The 17,379-nt window shown below is 42.7% G+C and overlaps 1 protein-coding gene across 4 annotated transcripts in view; it reads left to right on the forward strand.

The window, feature by feature from the left end:
- The first annotated feature begins 850 nt into the window (after positions 1-850).
- The window catches only part of LIN9 (lin-9 DREAM MuvB core complex component), a 34,850-nt gene continuing 18,321 nt past the window's right edge, over positions 851-17,379 (forward strand). The window contains exons 1-7 of one of the 4 annotated variants that reach the window (XM_066618691.1): positions 851-929; positions 8,086-8,118; positions 11,471-11,553; positions 13,987-14,091; positions 14,276-14,409; positions 16,037-16,162; positions 17,098-17,255. In XM_066618691.1, coding sequence (XP_066474788.1) covers positions 851-929; positions 8,086-8,118; positions 11,471-11,553; positions 13,987-14,091; positions 14,276-14,409; positions 16,037-16,162; positions 17,098-17,255 — 718 coding nt within the window. Of the gene's footprint in view, positions 930-6,746; positions 6,766-8,085; positions 8,119-11,470; positions 11,554-13,986; positions 14,092-14,275; positions 14,410-16,036; positions 16,163-17,097; positions 17,256-17,379 lie in introns of those variants that run through there. The other 3 variants (XM_066618692.1, XM_066618693.1, XM_066618694.1) reach the window with 3 other exon arrangements.

The raw sequence follows: 17,379 nt of genomic DNA on the forward strand, positions 1-17,379 counted from the left end.
TTAATTACAAGAAGTCTATGCGCTGTCTGCTCACAGGAAAAGGAGGATATTTAAGTTCTTTTCCAGGACATGGAGCTAAAAAAAAAAAAAAGAGGACATGTCCTGGAAGAAGAGGGTATCTGGTCACCCTATTTGTAGTAGATAAAACTGTCCAAGTTGAGGAACGCAAAAAAAAACCCGAAGCCATTTCAAATAAGGGCATAACAAATCTGCAAAAATCCAACATCAATAGGAGACAGCTGGGAAATACGTGGTGTACAGCGGAGTTGCTGAAGGGAGGGGGCAATGCTATCCACACTAACCTGGGAGTAAGCCCCACTGACTATACTGGAACTTACTTCTGAGTAGACAGTTATAGGGTTGTCTCTGAGGCAGCGATCCTATGCACACTTTCCTGGGAGTAAGCCCCATTGACCCTAACGGGACTTACTTCTGAGTAGGCGTGCACAGGACTGGGCTGTGAGGCTGCAATCCTATCCGCACTTACCTGGGAGTAAGCCCCACAGACTCTAAGAGGACTTACTGCTGAGTAGACAGGCTTGTGCTGCCAGTGCCATTCCCGCCCACCCCGGAGCGTCCCACTGGCAGGCAGGCGCCGGGAGCTGCTCCGCGGGCGAGTCCTGGTCCGTCTGTGGCGTTCCAGCGGCAGCCAACCTGAGCCGCGCCCGCGGCCGCGACCCACCGGAGACGGGCTCCCCTCAGCCCCGCTCTCCAGTTCCCGCCTCGCGCCCGGAGCGAGGCTGAGAGCGCGAGGCCCCTCCGCCCCTTGGGGAGCCCGGGCGGCCGAGCGCCTGTCCGCGCCGCCCCCCCCCGCCCGGGCCAGCAGGAGGACTCGCTCTCGTCGCCCACAATGCACCGCGACAGGCAGCCTTTGAAAAAGCGGCGCGGCTCCTTCAAGATGGCGGAGTTGGATCAGCTGCCTGACGAGAGTGAGTAGCGCTGGCGCCCCGCGCTGTGCCTGCTCCGCCACCCCTGCCCGCTCGCCGCCAGGGTGGTGGGGCCGGCACGGCTCCCGGCCCGCCCCGCCCCCTTCGCGGAGCCGTCGCCGCGGTCGCCGCCGCCGCCGCCGCCGCCGCCGCTCCTGCCGCGGGTGCTGGAGCGGGTTTGTGCGGGGCCGGAGCCGGAGCCGGAGCCACCGCCTCCCCCCTCAGTGCCCGGCCTGGCCTAGCTCCGCTCCGCTCCCCAGTGCCCTCCGCCGGTCGCACCCCGGGGCTGGGGAGCCGGGGAGGCCGGGCGCAGGGCCGGAAGCCGCTGTTATGTAACCTGTTCTTCTCCTCCCGGGGTGAGCCGCGCCCCGCGCCCCCAGACCTGGGGCAGGGAGTAGTGCGCGCCTCCCGAGGCCGGCGGGGAAGCCCTGTCTGCGAGCAGCGGCTGGCACTGTCACTGTCACTGTGCCTCTCCGGGGCGGGCAGCCCCACAGCGTCACTGGGGAGGGTCTGGCCCTGCCCTGGGCGTCCTGCTCCTGGGGTTTGACGTGCCACTCACCTGGGGCGCATTGGGGGGTTGAGGTGCTCTGCCCCTTGCAGGAAGGAGCATGCTGTGGCTGGAGAAAGAGACTCTCTCCACAGCCCTTTGCCCACACCAGCAGGGCACTGGGAGCCCAGTCCTAGGCATGTCAACTCAGAAGTAAGTTCCCTTAGAGTCAGTGGGGCTTACTCCTAGGAAAGTGTGCATAGAATTGGGCTGTCAGACTGATAAAAGAGCAGTTTCCTTCTGTCTGCCTCATGTATACATACCCAAACCAGTGATCTGAACAAATGTTAATGCCTACAAGTACAGGACCAAGGATAGTAGAACATGTTTCTGTGGACAGGGTAAATAACCCTGTATACTTCCTGGTATTTGATGTGGTATGACATGCACATTGCACCAAGGAAAACAATACTGTGTCATATCTTGAGGGTAGGATCCACTTGGATTGTCTGGACAGTATCTCAGGAAGCCAAATCAAGAATATATTTTCAGTGGGGAAGCATTTAGAGAAGAATGGCTGGCACATTGTTTTTCTGCTCAAAGGCAGTACCCAAATTGCCATTTGTGACTGTCCCCTTGTCTACTATGTTTTATAAGATGATGAGGAAAGGGTACATTGTCAGGTGAGAAGGAGGGTAGGTTGGTGCTGTTGGCTCGTGGCTTTCATGAGGGGTGTCCTTATCTCTGCCCCCTAATTCAAACACTACTCAAAGTTACAAAAATTGAGAAGCACTGGATGGGGGGGGAAGGTGTCCTGGTTAAGTACACAATTGCCTCACTGCAGTCTTTTGGGGGGGGGGTACCTGCTGTCATAAACATACACCTCAGAGACAGGTGAGGGTATATTTAACCTTTTGTTATGTTCATGCAAAAATACATACAGAGAATTAATAGACGGCTCAGGATGAGCAGCAGTGGATGTTAATGTAAAGATGTGTGCGAGTACCTGGTGGTAATGCAAAGTCATAGACACTATAACTCAAGTGCACATTTGTGTTGGTGCTACACAAGTTAAGAGAAACACTGAGGTGTCTACATAGTACCACTTGCTGATAAATTATAAACAACTTTTGAAGTGTACCTAGTATGTAAAGCACAAATATTTGGACATAGAGCTGAATCCTTAGCAAGTAAGAAGAGTCTAAAATATGTTGTTGTGTTAAGTATTTAACTGAAACAGAAAACTGAAATTGAGAAATGAAAGCACTCAGGAAATAACTTAGAGCCCAATCCTATGCATGTCTAAGAATGAAGTATCATTATAGCCAATGGGGCTTACTCCCAGGTAAGTGTGGATAGGATTGGAGCCTGAATAATAATGTTTTAAGGTAGTATTTGTAGAGGATTTGAAAATAATACTCTCTAGTTTTTGGAATAGTTTGTGTAACAAAGCAAGGTTTCCATTTTCTCTGTATGGTTAATAAATCTTTATAAAAGAAAGAACAAATGTTTAAGTCGTGAAAGAGGTTTTCTAGACTGTGATGATAGTATAGTTAAGGATGTTCCTTTGCATTAATACATGATCATGTACAATACTTGCATATGTGTATTATTTTATATACATACTTCTTGGCTCAGTTGCTGATTATAAACTCTAAAGCCCAAATGGTTTGGGACCTGAATACCTTAAGTATTGCCTTCATCCAATATCCCTGTCCATACTTATGCTGTGGAAGGCAAAGGCACCCAGAGCAAGACCCAACCTGGTGTTCAGACCAGCTTCTTGGGTCTTGCTCTGGGCGCCTGCCTTCCATGGCATGTAGGACATCCACTAGGAATAGGACCTTTTTGGTGGGAGCACTGACCATGTGAAATGCCTTCCCAACTAGCTCAATTTGCCCCACCTTATCCTCCTTCATATACTTTGTCTTGGCTTTTTCTTTCTGCTTTGGTGCAGGATGATTGTTGGCTGTCGTTGGTAGTAGGGTGAGTTGCCTTGGCGAGAGAGGTGAAGCAGGTTTTCTAAATACATAAAACTTTTGCAGAGGGAAATGCATCTATAAAAATGCCCTACGTGGATATTGTTAAATGAACATGGATACGATATTTGTAACTGTTCAATATAGTAATAAAGCTGGCTGAGGCTAAAGACCATATAGCCTACCCTTTCCCTAACTCCGATCTATTTTCATGCTTACTCACATAATCCCATGTGGGAATTCGTACACCAAGCAGAGGACACCTATACCATGTCAGAGGTACTCATCATATGAAAAATAATTTAGTGAAACTGTCTTCAAATGACTTAACAAGTTTATTCAAGCCAAGTTTTACAGAGAAAGATAATCCAGCCTGAATTGCTGGTTATTCTGACCCAGAGGAAAATTTTAACTTTAATTGCAGTATTAAGGCAATCAGTTATTCCTGAGTGAGGAAAACTAATTCTCTGAGCTTTTTTAAAAGAGGTCTTTATTGAGACATATAATCACCTCTCCTGATATAGCATTCTAGCTGTAGAAGTCTGTGATGCCTCATGTTTGGTCCTCACAGACAGAAGATAAGGTAGTACACTTGTCCTGAACTGTGCTACTTCATGCTGTAATCGAGAACTCACACAACTAATCCTGTACACACAACTGTGTACCAAAAAATTGTCTGACCATAGAATAGTACATATTGGGAGAAGGGTTTTAGCTTAACTTTCTACAGGTAGGATTGTTGTGATTTGTGGGGAACATTCCATCATAGGATCTCTCTCCTGCAAACTGAACTGTTGCAATCATATACAGGGTTATTATCTAATCTGCTGATTGTGGGAACTAGGCCTCAAAGGAAAGCAGTTTAAGAGAATATTTCTGTTGAATGTTCTGTTCACACGAATTATTTCTAAGACCTTCTTTTTACTAGACTCAGTTCCCTTACTCTGGGTAAGTAAACAGACAAAAACAGTGGCAGATGGGAGGGATTTTAACTGATCTCCCTTAACCCTGCAGCCCTTTGCACCCTATACCAGAGGTTCTCAAACTGGGAGCCACTTTTTAGAATGACAGTCTGTCCGGGACCCACCGGAAGTGATGTCATGGCCAGAAGTGAAATCAAGTTAATTAAAGTAAAACAGATAAGGAGAAGCCAGCCCTGTTCCACCAAGTGAATTTTCTCTGTAACCTGCCTGCATTAATGCCCCCCCCACAAAAAAAATCAGTAAGATTTTCAGCCATACCCAATGCCCAGTTCACTTTAAGTTCTTATATTTAAACCATAGCACCATCAGGACTCACCTATCTTTACAAGTCTAAAAAAGAAAAAAAATTCACCTTACCAGCTAAAGTCTCTGTTTTATTCTTTTTATGGGATGGGGCTGCCTCTTGGAGCATTTGCTAAACTCCACTTTCATCAGATCAGGACCATTCTGGTGGCCTTGCATTCCTCTTTGCCTGACCTGAGCATGAGTCAAGGCACATTTGCTTACTTGTAAGTAAACACAACCGTGTAGCTTACTTTTGCTTTTCAAAGGGCTCAATACATTTGTCAGCTTGGAGGGAGGGATTTCCTTCTCGGGTGTTTTTTGGGGTGTGTGTTCATCAGATCGGGACCATTCTGGTATTGTTGGATTTCTCTCAGCCTGCCTTTCCAATGGACTGAGGCAAGTTTGCCTACTCATGAGTAAATGCACAATATGGCTCAGTTTACTTTCCTTAGGCTTCATGCAGTGGTTCTCAAACTCTCAGGGAGAGTTTTGAGAGCCACTAAATCTTTACTGCAAGGGCGGGTGGAAGGTGGAGATGCGATGCTCAGCATCATGCCTCTGATTTGGGTGCAAGGGCGCACTGCCACACACCGCCACTTGCAGGAGCCTCCCGGGGGTTGGGGGAGCCCAGCACCAGCCTCAGTAGGGCTCCCCACACAGCACAGAGCCCTCCAGAAGGTGATCGCGACCACTTCCTGTTTCTTGATCGCAAAATCGACCCCTGGGAGGCTCCTGCAGGTGGTGAGAGTGGCAGCGTGCCCCTGCGCCCCAAGCAGAGATGTGATGCTGGGCATCGCATCTCTGCCTTCCCCCTCTCCCAGCCCCTTAAGGGAATACTGCCCAGGGCTTTCAGGCTGGGGTGTCACGGCACCCCAGTTTGAAAAGTACTGGGTTTCATGCATTTGACTTCTCAGCTATCAGCTAAAGCTTCGTGACCCACCAACACTGAGATCACAACCCACAATTTAAGTAACAGTGCCATATACAATCCACTTTCAGATGATCTCTTCTTTCTGGAGTAGAATTTTAGGAAGGCTGTTGTGCTGAGGAGGGAAAGGAGAAATTAGCTTTCATAATTTTGTTCCAGTTGTGCTTTTTAGGATTTAATCCATACACTTTAAATATTTTGGAGGTGAATTTCCATTATAACCTCACCTGGGCTGTCCATCGGAAGCTGTCAACTAATCTAAAGTTTTACAGCATCTGGACCTTATATGAAACTGTATAGCAAAGTTGGCCAGTATAGCAAAATGTACTTCAAAAATTGATGCTCCCCTAGGATCATAGGTATTCTTACATCTTGATAAATGTGTTGCTTACTTGTGGGCCTAATTGAAATTGTGAAACTCCCATTTACTTGGCAGATTGGCCCATGAAGATGCTCATAGATCATTGGTGTTTATCATCCAGGAAGATTCATAACTGGTAGAAATTGTAAAATTCATTTCTTCTTTTGGTCTTCAGTCACTTTTACAATTATTTTTTTATTCTAACTTTGAGTCCACTCTGAGAGCCCTTGTGATGACATAAAGCTTTTAAAGCCTTTTCCTCTGGCAACTTGTTTATCTACTGTAGTTTAGGAGACATTGGGGAATGAAGAGAGTGGAAAGCAAGGAATGTATAAACATAGCTTTGCAAGTTCATATTTGGCTGTGGTATCTATTCTGTTGATGTAGTAGAGCAGGGGTGCCCAAACTCCAGCCTGGGGGACATTTGCGGCCCTTAGGGACCATCCAATCCAGCCCATGGGGAGCCCCCAGTCTCCAGTGTGCCTCAGGCCCTCCGGAGACTTGCTGGCCCGACACAACTACTGTCAATGTGAGGGTGACTGACCTCTCGTGTGAGCTACGAACTTAGGGCTCCCTCCACTGCTTGCTGTTTCACATTTGTGATACAACAGCGAAGGAAAGGCCTTTTATAGGCCTTGAGCTACTGCAAGACCTTCATTCATTCATATAAGTTCCATTTCTAATGTATTCATTTATGTAAATTTATTCAAATTTTAATGTAAATTCATTTTTTCCCAGCCCCCGACACAGTGTCTGAGAGATGATGTGGCCCTCCTACCAAAAAGTTTGGACACCTCTGTATTAGAGCAGCCTACGGTCCTGTCTGCACCAATTTTTTTTTCTTGCTGTTTGTTCAACTATGCAATATAAATCCCGGTTTAATATTCTATGTGTGCTAAGATAGATGTTGATCTCAGTGTATCAACAAACTAGTTAATGTATCAGTTGCAGTTCATTTTGTTTCAGTGTGGATTAAATAAGTCTTGAACTGTTTCAGGCACCTAATAATATAAAGCATTTATGCAGCTGTCTGTAGAGCTGGCATCCGATGCTAGTGCCAAGGTATTGGAGATATTTTGATGAAATTGTATTAATGAAGTAGCAGAACACTTAATTATATCCAACTAGATTTCTTTTTCAGCATTGTTAGTTAAGATGAAACTACAAGCTCTGATTTGCCACAAACCAGGACATAACTAATTAACAGCGCAATCCTATCTTGCACTGGAACAGGCAGGCCAGAAAGCATGCACGTATCCAGTGCAAGATAGAGGTCCAGAGTGGCTCAACCAGAAGTAAGGGAAACTATTCCTCTTACCTTTGGGTAAGCCACCGCAGCCCCAATAGGTCTCCTTAGACTTGCGCCACCTCCAGAGGTGGCATGAGGAGAGCACAGTGGCTTCCAGCCGCTCCGCACCACTCAGGAACAGGGACTAGGATCCAGCATATCTGTTGGGTCCCAGCCCCGCCTGCCTGCCCACTCCCCAGGACTGCCCTCTGCCCACCCTCCGCCTGCTCCAGAATGCCTCTCTCCTGCCTCCTCCCTGCCCTCCCCAGTCCCTTGCGTCGGCCAATGCAAGCCTCCCCTTTGAAGTGGAGGCTGGATTCAACCTCTGCAGGCTGGCACATGTTCCTGTGCTGGCTAAGCCAACTCTTGAGGAGGTGCAACCAGCACAAGGGACTTGTGCCAGCCCAAGGCGCAGTTTGGATTGCGCCCTAAGTGGACCACACAAAATGATTAGGAGAGTGTGCAAGTTCAGTCTAGGAGCACCGAACCATGACTGAGCATTAAAAACTCACTCTAATACAGCTGCTGTTCTGATACTTTATTTGTACACTACAATTGTTTAGCTGTCATGGTGCTCCCAAAGAAATGTAGTTTTGTGAGAATACCTACGCTTCTTTCTTGGAGAATCCTGTCCCTTCACAGAACTACAGGTTTACTGAATTACAGCTCATTGGTTGGGAGTCATAATAGTTAAACGGGTTTGAAAGTAGAATAAATTTGTGAAGTAGGTATACCCTAAATAATTCCTTAGTAATGAAGAAAAATAAATTGAATGTAATTAGTGCATGAACTGTGTATCCATGTGAGACATGTTTTCACTATATTGACTTTCTGTTATTTATTTTCAGGTTCATCAGCCAAAGCTTTAGTCAGCTTGAAAGGTAAAACACACAATTTATTTCTTAAGTTGAACACTGCTTTTGCTCTGAAAATCAAATCCTCTATCACCTGACTTGTATGCAACTGCTACAAATAGATCTGCCATCCTTGCATCTCAGTTATCCATTACCATAAAGCAGTGATTCTCAAACTGTGGGTCACAGGCCAATTTCAAGTGTGTCCCCATTCATTTCAATATTTTATTTTAAATATATTAGACTTCATGCTACCCTAGTATGTGACTGCATTTGGGGAACTGTTACAGACCTGTACTTTGAACAGGCTACTCTGTATATGCTTTTAACAATGATAGTAAATGGAATTTACTCCTGGGTAAGTGTGGGTAGGATTTCAGTCTAGGATTGTTAAAACTATTCCTGCTTGATGATGTCACTTCTGTTCATGACATCACTTCTGGTAGGTCCTGACAGATTCTCATTCTAAAAAGTGGGTCCCAGTGTTAAAGAAGTGAAAACCACTGCCATAAAGTATACTAGTATTTAAAGTTATATCATATCAGTTACAGGGATATAGTGGGATAAATATGATTTAGGATAACTTATGTTACACTTATGCTGTGTCATAAGAATGCTCATTCATAGGCAAGTCTCACCAAGTTCAGTAGGCTTACCATCAGGTAAGTGGGCAGTTTTACTGTGCATGAAGAGGTCAGTGCTACTATGAAGTTTAATGGAAAATCTACATTTATTGCCTGTTCTAAATTGTGAAAAATAAATACAGGGATATTTATTTTTGAAGCTTTTCCCCTAAAAATTGAGTTTATTCTGGTTCTTCTTGGTATTGCTGAGGTTCTTCTAAATCCTTCCTTTTGTTAAACACAGTATCAATTTCATTTTTTTAGACCTTTATTTTCTTCTTATCCCAATGGACAAAAACTAAGGTATACTTAGGTGCCTTAAGATGCAGCAGTTTACAGGGTTAACAGCTTACAATAACCCTAGGTATATTGAGTGAATAAAAATCAAGGTATTTATTTTGTTATATATACAGCATAAGAACATAAGAACAGCCCCACTGGATCAGGCCATAGGCCCATCTAGTCCAGCTTCCTGTATCTCACAGCGGCCCACCAAATGCCCCAGGGAGCACACCAGATAACAAGAGACCTCAACCTGGTGCCCTCCCTTGCATCTGGCCTTCTGACATAGCCCATTTCTAAAATCAGGAGGTTGCGCATACACATCATGGCTTGTACCCCGTAATGGATTTTTCCTCCAGAAACTTGTCCAATCCCCTTTTAAAGACGTCTCTTTTCTAGGCTGAAGAGGCCCAAACGCCGTAGCCTTTCCTCGTAAGGAAGGTGCCCCAGCCCCATAATCATCTTAGACGCTCTCTTTTGCACCTTTTCCATTTCCACTATGTCTTTTTTGAGATGTGGCGACCAGAACTGGACACAATACTCCAGGTGTGGCCTTACCATTGATTTGTACAACGGCATTATAATATTAGCCGTTTTGTTCTCAATACCTTTCCTAATGATCCCAAGCATAGAATTGGCTTTCTTAACTGCCACCGCACATTGGGTCAACACTTTCATCGACCTGTCCACCACCACCCCAAGATCTCTCTCCTGATTTGTCACAGACAGCTCAGAACCCATCAGCCTATATCTAAAGTTTTGATTTTTTGCCCCAATGTGCATGACCTTACACTTACTGACATTGAAGTGCATCTCTCCTCCATAGTATATTTGTGCATGCAGCTCCATTATACATAATATTTTTCATGCCATTAATGCAATAAAGTACATTTAAGTTCATAAATACCTCCTTATATTTCCATTTTCCCCCATCATTTCTTCTCCTCCCCCCCCCCCCACACCTAGACTGAAAAAGGCACCAGTTTTCTTGTTTTTGTAGATCCCATGCATTTTACAACTGCAAATGCAATATCTGTGTTAGGAAATTGTAATATGAAATAGACTTTAAGCTGAGTACTGCTTCCATACATTCTATGCGGGAGGCCCAGACATGTTTACAAATATGTATTTCTGAATGCTTTAGCAAGATGCTTGAATGTGTCTCAGAAGAAGCAAGTTCTGCAGTTTCTTTAAGTGCAGTGAATAATCCTAATTTGGAATACACATTGTAGGGCCAAAGAGCCCTTCTAAGAGATCTTGTTGGAACGCAAGGTAGAAGATTACATTAGTTCCAAATGCATGCCCTCTTTCTCACAAATTGTCTTCCCATTTTCAGGCATGCCAAAGGACCATTACTCATTTCATTTTCAGACGTGGTTCAGGGGAAAACCTGCCAATACTGCTTAGAACCAGACAGCAAACCTGAGATACTGGACACACATGAAAACATATACAGTATCTTCAGGGAATGGGACAGAAAAGATGCAATAAGATTACTCTAATTAAGAAACACGGTTTTTTTTGCCCCTCAGTTTGGAAATGACATCTGAAAATGAGAGAGGGAGGGAAACTCAGAGATTGCTTATCAAAAATGTAGTAACGCTGAATTATGTACTCTTCGAAAGTGCCATGTTGTCCTTCTATATTACATTATGCTCCTCTTTTTGTCCCATTGGTAGAGGTGTGCTTTTTCAGTTTTATTTGACAAAAATGAGTCACGCAGAAAGCAATGTTATGTCTTTTTATTCCAATGGTACATTTTTATAAATTATAATTATGAGTTATAATTGCTTTAAAAGCATACTGGGTAGGTGATATAAGTGGTATAGTGTCGGCAGATGCAGCCACATACATGTAAAAGTAGAGATGTTAGAGAACGGTTTTTTCTTTTTTTGCAGATTTCAGGTTTTTTGTTTTACAAAATGAGAAATGCAGAAAATGGTGTGTATTTTTATTTCATTATCACTGGAAAAATTCCACCTCTACCCATTGGATATGGTATATAGTGCTCTGGCAAAAATGGCTTCTTTGAGAAATTGAAATCTATTTTGAAAATGCCACACGAAAAATTGTGGTTTTTCATGCTAAAAGCAATTTTGAAACAAGAATGTATGTAATATTTTAAACACTGTGGGATCCAGAACTGCTTTGCCCTAGCAAAAAGCAACTCATGGGAGGGCACAATTTGTCCCAATTATCAGCAGACACCTGCACTGTATTCCAAACTATTCCTGGGAGTTCCCAGACCCCTTTTCAGGGAACACCAGGGGCTGTAGCACAGAGGACCAAGTGGAATACCACTTTCAGTTGTCTGAATCCAACTCATTATTAAATACCTTTGGTCACTATTAAAAATTATGAAATTTTACTTTTAAATTGTACAGGATTTTTTGAAGTGTACACTGTACTGCTTCTATACTAAGTTTACTTATATGAGAGAAACCCACACATGATTTATGGCTTATTTATAACAGAAGGAAGCTTATCCAATACGTGGAATGAAAAATTCAGTTCTTTACAGAGGAAAAGCAAGAGTGCAGGAGCTACTGTAGAAATGGTAATGAGCAAAGTTGATCTGTTAATGACTCTATAATATTGTGCTTTTTTGACTTTTCTACATTTGGGGGTTTGGGGACGTAAAAATGTTTCCCCTGGCTTCATTGACATGTGGGGTCACATTTTCAAAATTATCTCTTTGGTTCTGAATGTCTAACACAGTGATTTTCAACCTTTTTCATCTCATGGCACACTGACAAAGCACTAAAATTGTCAATGCACACCATCAGTTTTTGGACAGTTGACAAGGCACACCACGCTGTCAGTAGGGGCTCACATCCCCCAGTGGCCCTACTAACAAATGATCCTCCCCCAAAGTCCCATGGCACACCTGCAGACCATCCGCAGCACACCAGTGTGCCATGGCACAGTGGTTGAAAATGGCTGGTCTAATATTTTTAATGGCAACAGAGATCATGGCTTTATGTGTGCTTTCTTAGGAGTGAGTTCCACTGAATTCAGTACACAGGATATTGTCATTTGCTGTGCCCATGTAATGACTTGGCCATCAACTTCCTAGAGGGCTGCCTGAGACACAGTATGTAGCTCTTGTTACACAAATTAACCTGAGAGTAAATCCTGCTGAACACATGGGTGGGATTGGGGAGATGCCATGAAAAGCTTAAAAATTTCCCACTATACCGTTGATTTTGATGTTGCCTTACAACAACCTTGTAAGGTAAGTATTATTATTCCCTATTGCAGCTGGAGCTGCAACTGTGAGGGAGCGGATTGTCTAATGCCGCCTAGTGAGTTCATGACAGAGATTAGACTTGAACCAGGCAAATTCTGATTCACAGTCCAATTTCTTAGTGACTGTTTTACAATAGCTCTTGTCAGCATCAGTAGACACTTTTATCATATCAAAATATAATTTAGAAGAATCTCTCTGCAGGTGCTAATGATTTGTGTTAAGAAGTAAGTAATGTCCTTCATTTAAATGTATATGCTGCTTTTCCAAAGCTCTGAGGTTTTGTGCCTAGCACCTAACTGAAGTTTGCTGCATACTAAGGCTGAGAAACACTTGAGACCCTGCAGAAGAACTGCCAGCAGGGTAGATAATACTGTGTTAGATCAGTGGTTGACTCAGTGGCATAGCTAGGTCATTTGACACCTGGGGCCCATAAATTTTGTCACCCCATACGACGTGGTTAACTTTTCATGTGATGTTATGGCTGAAAGTGACATCATCAAGCAAATTAAAATAAATAATTATAAGTAATTAAATTAAAGAAAAACAAATAATTAAACAAGGGGAAGCCAGCCCTGTTCCACCAAATAATTTTCTCTGTAGCCTGCCTGCAATAACACCCCCACAAAAAAATCAGTGAGATTTTCAGCCTTACCCAGTGCCCAGTTCACTTTAAGTTCTTATATTTAAACCATATCACTATGAGGACCCACCTTGCTTGGCAAGTCTAAAATAGAAAAAATTCATCTACCAGCTCAAGCCTCCATTTTATACTTTGGGGGGGCTGCCTTCTGGAGCATTTATTTAACTCCACATTCTCATCAGATTGGGACCATTCTGGTCACCTCACATTCCCCTTTGCCTGGCCTGGCCAGAGCCAAGGCACGTTTGCTTACTCACGAGTAAACATTTAGTTGCCCTTTCCATAGGGCTCAATACATTTGTCAGCTTGAAGGGAGGGACTTCCTTCATAGGTGTTTTTTAGGGGCTGGGTTCATCGGATTAGGACCATTCTGGTGTCCTTGAATTCCTCTCAACCTTCCCTTTCCAATGTACTAAGGCATGTTTGCCTACTCACAAGTAATCACATGAAATGGCTCAGTTTCACTTTCTATAGGGCTCCATGCATTTTTTGTTTTCTATTTTTTTTTACCATAACGTTTGATAGAATGAAGATGCTTCACTCTGGTTTCTTTCATTGCATTCTGCTGTAAATTCCACTTCCAACAGTATATAGCACAATGGTATTATTCCTAACCACCATGATTTTAGTGATTTTGGTCACTTGTGATGTCACACCCCCCGAAGCAGATACCTAGGGCGGACTGCCCCCTGGCCCTCATTAGCTATGCCACTGGTTTGACTTCTGTATAAGAATATTCTTTTTCAATCCTCATAAACCCAATCCTAAAACTGGTTACACTAAAATGCAAGGATTTAAAATAATCCTCCCAGTTCAATATCATAAAACATAGCATCACACCAATACAGTGGCAGTCCTTCCTGGGGGAACTGACTTCTTAGGTTTTGCGAAGACTTCTTGCTTTCAACATAGAGCAAAATGAAATTTTAAAGGTGTGAAATAAGAAGGAACAAAATGACATCTAAGGTGTAATTGTGCAACACAAATCAAAAAAGATGTTATAAACAAAAACACTTTCTGTTTCTTTGTCGTGGCTTTGGTGTATTGCAAGAAGTCACTTTGAGCGACTTTTCAGTCAGGTTTTACTGTGTTTGTTTCAGCCCTTCAGAAGTTCCAAACGAAGTCGTTCCTTTTGTGAAGAAGAAGAAAGACAAATGAGTACAAGATCACCCAAAAGAAATCAGAGGGTTGCAATGGTTCCACAGGTATGTCCCTGTATAAAGCTTCTTGTATTCATTGATAAGTAGGATAAGTAGCCTACGTTTTAAAATTTGTTTGTAATCTCCCAATAGAGTATTTTTTTAAAAAAAGCAGCAACAATAGACAAATGCTTCTGAACCTGTTTTCCATGGCAAAATTACTCTTTAAAAGTTTTTTTTTACTGTTTAGAAGTTTACAGCATCAATGCCAACACCAGACAAAAAGGCATCGCAGAAGATAGGTTTGCGGCTCCGGAATTTACTCAAACTTCCTAAAGCACACAAGTGGTGTATATATGAGTGGTTCTACTCAAATATAGATAAGTATGTCTGACTTTTTGTTTGTGACTTCATTATTTATTTTGAAGCAGCTTGATGGAATTAAACCATATTGTTTTCACACAGTGACTGAATGGATATTTTGTATTCAATAAAGTTAATTTTTTAAGAGGAATGGGGCAAAAACACAGTTTTTTGGTCAGTATTCTAATATTTTTACAACTGTTCACTTGACTGGTAACTCATTAACATCTCTACACAATATTTGGCACTTTCACAGATTTTAAGAGGGATAATGTTGCAAATTTAGGGGGGTTTGGGGTGCTCAGAGTTCTTGGTTCTCGAACCCTAAAGCCCTCAAGGCCCCCCATCCGGTAGTAGTGCCACCACCCTGTATGTGCCAGTGCCTCAGTCCAGGGACACTGAGACCCTCTAGGCTTAACTCTATCCCTTGCAGGCACTGAGCTCTTTCTCCAATTAAAGCTTCAGTCCTCAAGTTACTAGACCTCAATGAGCACTTGGTAGCTTGCTGAACGGCTAGGCAGGATTCTAAACCTTTGTCCCCAACAGACAATGAAACAACTTGGTAAAAGAGATTTTAGTTTATTAAGTACATAAGGCAGCAAATGCTAGAGGCATAAACATCTAGGAAACATATCAGCAATAAAATAGTAAAGCTAGCTGGCTATCTCTATTAAATACCTATCTCTCACCTGGGTCAGCTTCTTTTTTCTCTTAGCTCCAGGCTACCTGTGAGGCCAGATACCCATGGTGGACAATGGAGCTCACAGCATGCAAGATGTTGCACCCAAAAAAACTCTGCCCAAGAAGAACCAGACACACCCCTTGGGGCGCTCATTATTATACTTCTTATGCTAATAGTACTGAGGTGACCTCATACTTATTTAGACTGTCCAATCAGAAACTTTTGAGGACAGAACCTTTTCTGAGTGGGTCTGGTTGCTAGCTCTCCTAGTTCTTACTCCTCCCAACTAGAAATCCATAGCTGCACTTCATCAGCTTGATAAGGCGCCTTTCTGTCTGCATTCAGACAAGCTTCCAATGGGTTGTGATTCTTGTTGTCCGTCCTTTCTGGCCAGCAAAGGAGAAACAACAATCTTTTTGTTTACTCACATTCTTGCAGCTAAGAACTGCTAGCCACTTCTCTGTTACTGACATAGTTTAGTTCAGGCTTCACATGCTAACCAAGGCCTAACATGTACATATTCATGACATATAAGAAAATAATTGCTATTTGTGTTCCAGTTCCTAAAATATTCTTTCAGTAATGTTATTGGATTGGTTTTTTTAACCTACTATATTTTGACACATTTTTAAATTTTTTCTAAGCTGCTATAATGGTTTTTTAGTTTCATTTCTAACTTGTACAATTATTGTAGTCAGGAGAATCATGTCTAATATGTTTCTGCCACTCTATGGGTTAAGAAGAAAAAGTAGATTCTACTGCGACTTTATGTTTGACCTCAAATTAGTAATTGGCTGCAACTGAAAATTTTGGGAAGCAAAATTCTCTTTTAGTATTCTATGGGAAATTGTAATACATCTTTAAAGTGTTGCATTTGTGAAGGTGAAATTGTCTCAGTATATCATAATATATTTTTTCTGAAACCACTCGAATACACCATAACAAAATACCAACTGTTTTTTACAGGCCACTGTTTGAAGGTGATAATGATTTCTGTGTTTGCCTGAAAGAATCTTTTCCCAATCTGAAAACCAGAAAGTTAACAAGAGTGGAATGGGGGAAAATCAGAAGATTAATGGGGAAACCACGAAGGTAAAAAATGAGTGTGTCTGGAAGAACTGAACATTTTTAGGCTGGTTCTTGGGTGGGGTTACTGGTAGAGGTTTTTGTTAAAAGGTTTCCTGAATGATTCCGGGCCCAATCCAATCCAATTTTCCAGTGCTAGTATAGCCATGCCAATGGGACGTGCACTCCTTCCTGTGGTGGTGGAGCAGTCACAGAGGCTTCCTCAAGGTTTGGGAACATTTGTTCCCTTACTTTGGGGCTGCATTTCAGCTGCACTGGTGTTGGAAAGTTGGATAGGATTGGGCCCTCATTCTTCAAAGTTGGTGGTTGTTTTTTATACTGTGAGATATGCTGCTTAATTATAATTGAGAAAGAAACAACGTGACTGTTCTTTCCATCGTCTCTTTTCCCACCATACCAAATAGCTATATTCCAATCCTGTATCTTGGCAGTTCTCAAACTGTGAGTCCAGGACCCTCCAGTGGGTCATGACCCAATCTTTAGTGGTTTGTAAAACTGACAGGGCAATTTAAGCTATGTGCATTGAAGGTTAAACAAATTGCGACTTGTGGTGGGAGCACCATCACCATTAGAGCCACAGCATTTGGCATTTATAAATCAGGCAGCAAAAATCTAGGGTCTCTAAAAAGTTTTGAGAACCACTTCTTGTACCTTATTGCACTTACCCATATTCCCTACTGACAATCTCCCTTTCTCTGAGTTGCCGTTAAGGTAAAAACCAAACTTCTTTCCAGATGTATTTTAAACTCTATCATGTTGATCCTACAGCAAGTCTTTCTCAGTATCAGCTATTGGTCTGTTGTGCTGGAATTGTTTTCCAAATGATTTTTTTTTTTTTGTAATGGCAATGTATAATATCTTAGAGATGTGCTGAGTTGCATGGAGGAATAAAACAGAACAGATGGAAAGAAGTCAGAATAGTTCTGCTTACTGTTTTGCAGGTGTTCTTCTGCATTCTTTGAAGAGGAACGGTCTGCATTAAAACAGAAAAGGCAAAAAATTAGGCTTCTGCAGCAGCGGAAGGTGGCAGATATATCTCAATTTAAAGATCTTCCAGAAGAAATTCCATTGCCACTAGTTATAGGAACAAAAGTTACAGGTAACTTTTTTCCATCTCTAAATGGAATTAATATTTTAATTGATCAACATCGTTCTGAAGAGGCAGCTTAATTTGAAGATAACTATCAAATGAATCCTATGCATATTTACTGAGAAGTAAATCC

This window comes from Tiliqua scincoides, chromosome 1 (assembly GCF_035046505.1).
Source record: "Tiliqua scincoides isolate rTilSci1 chromosome 1, rTilSci1.hap2, whole genome shotgun sequence".
In the NCBI taxonomy this organism is placed as follows: Eukaryota; Metazoa; Chordata; class Lepidosauria; order Squamata; family Scincidae; genus Tiliqua; species Tiliqua scincoides.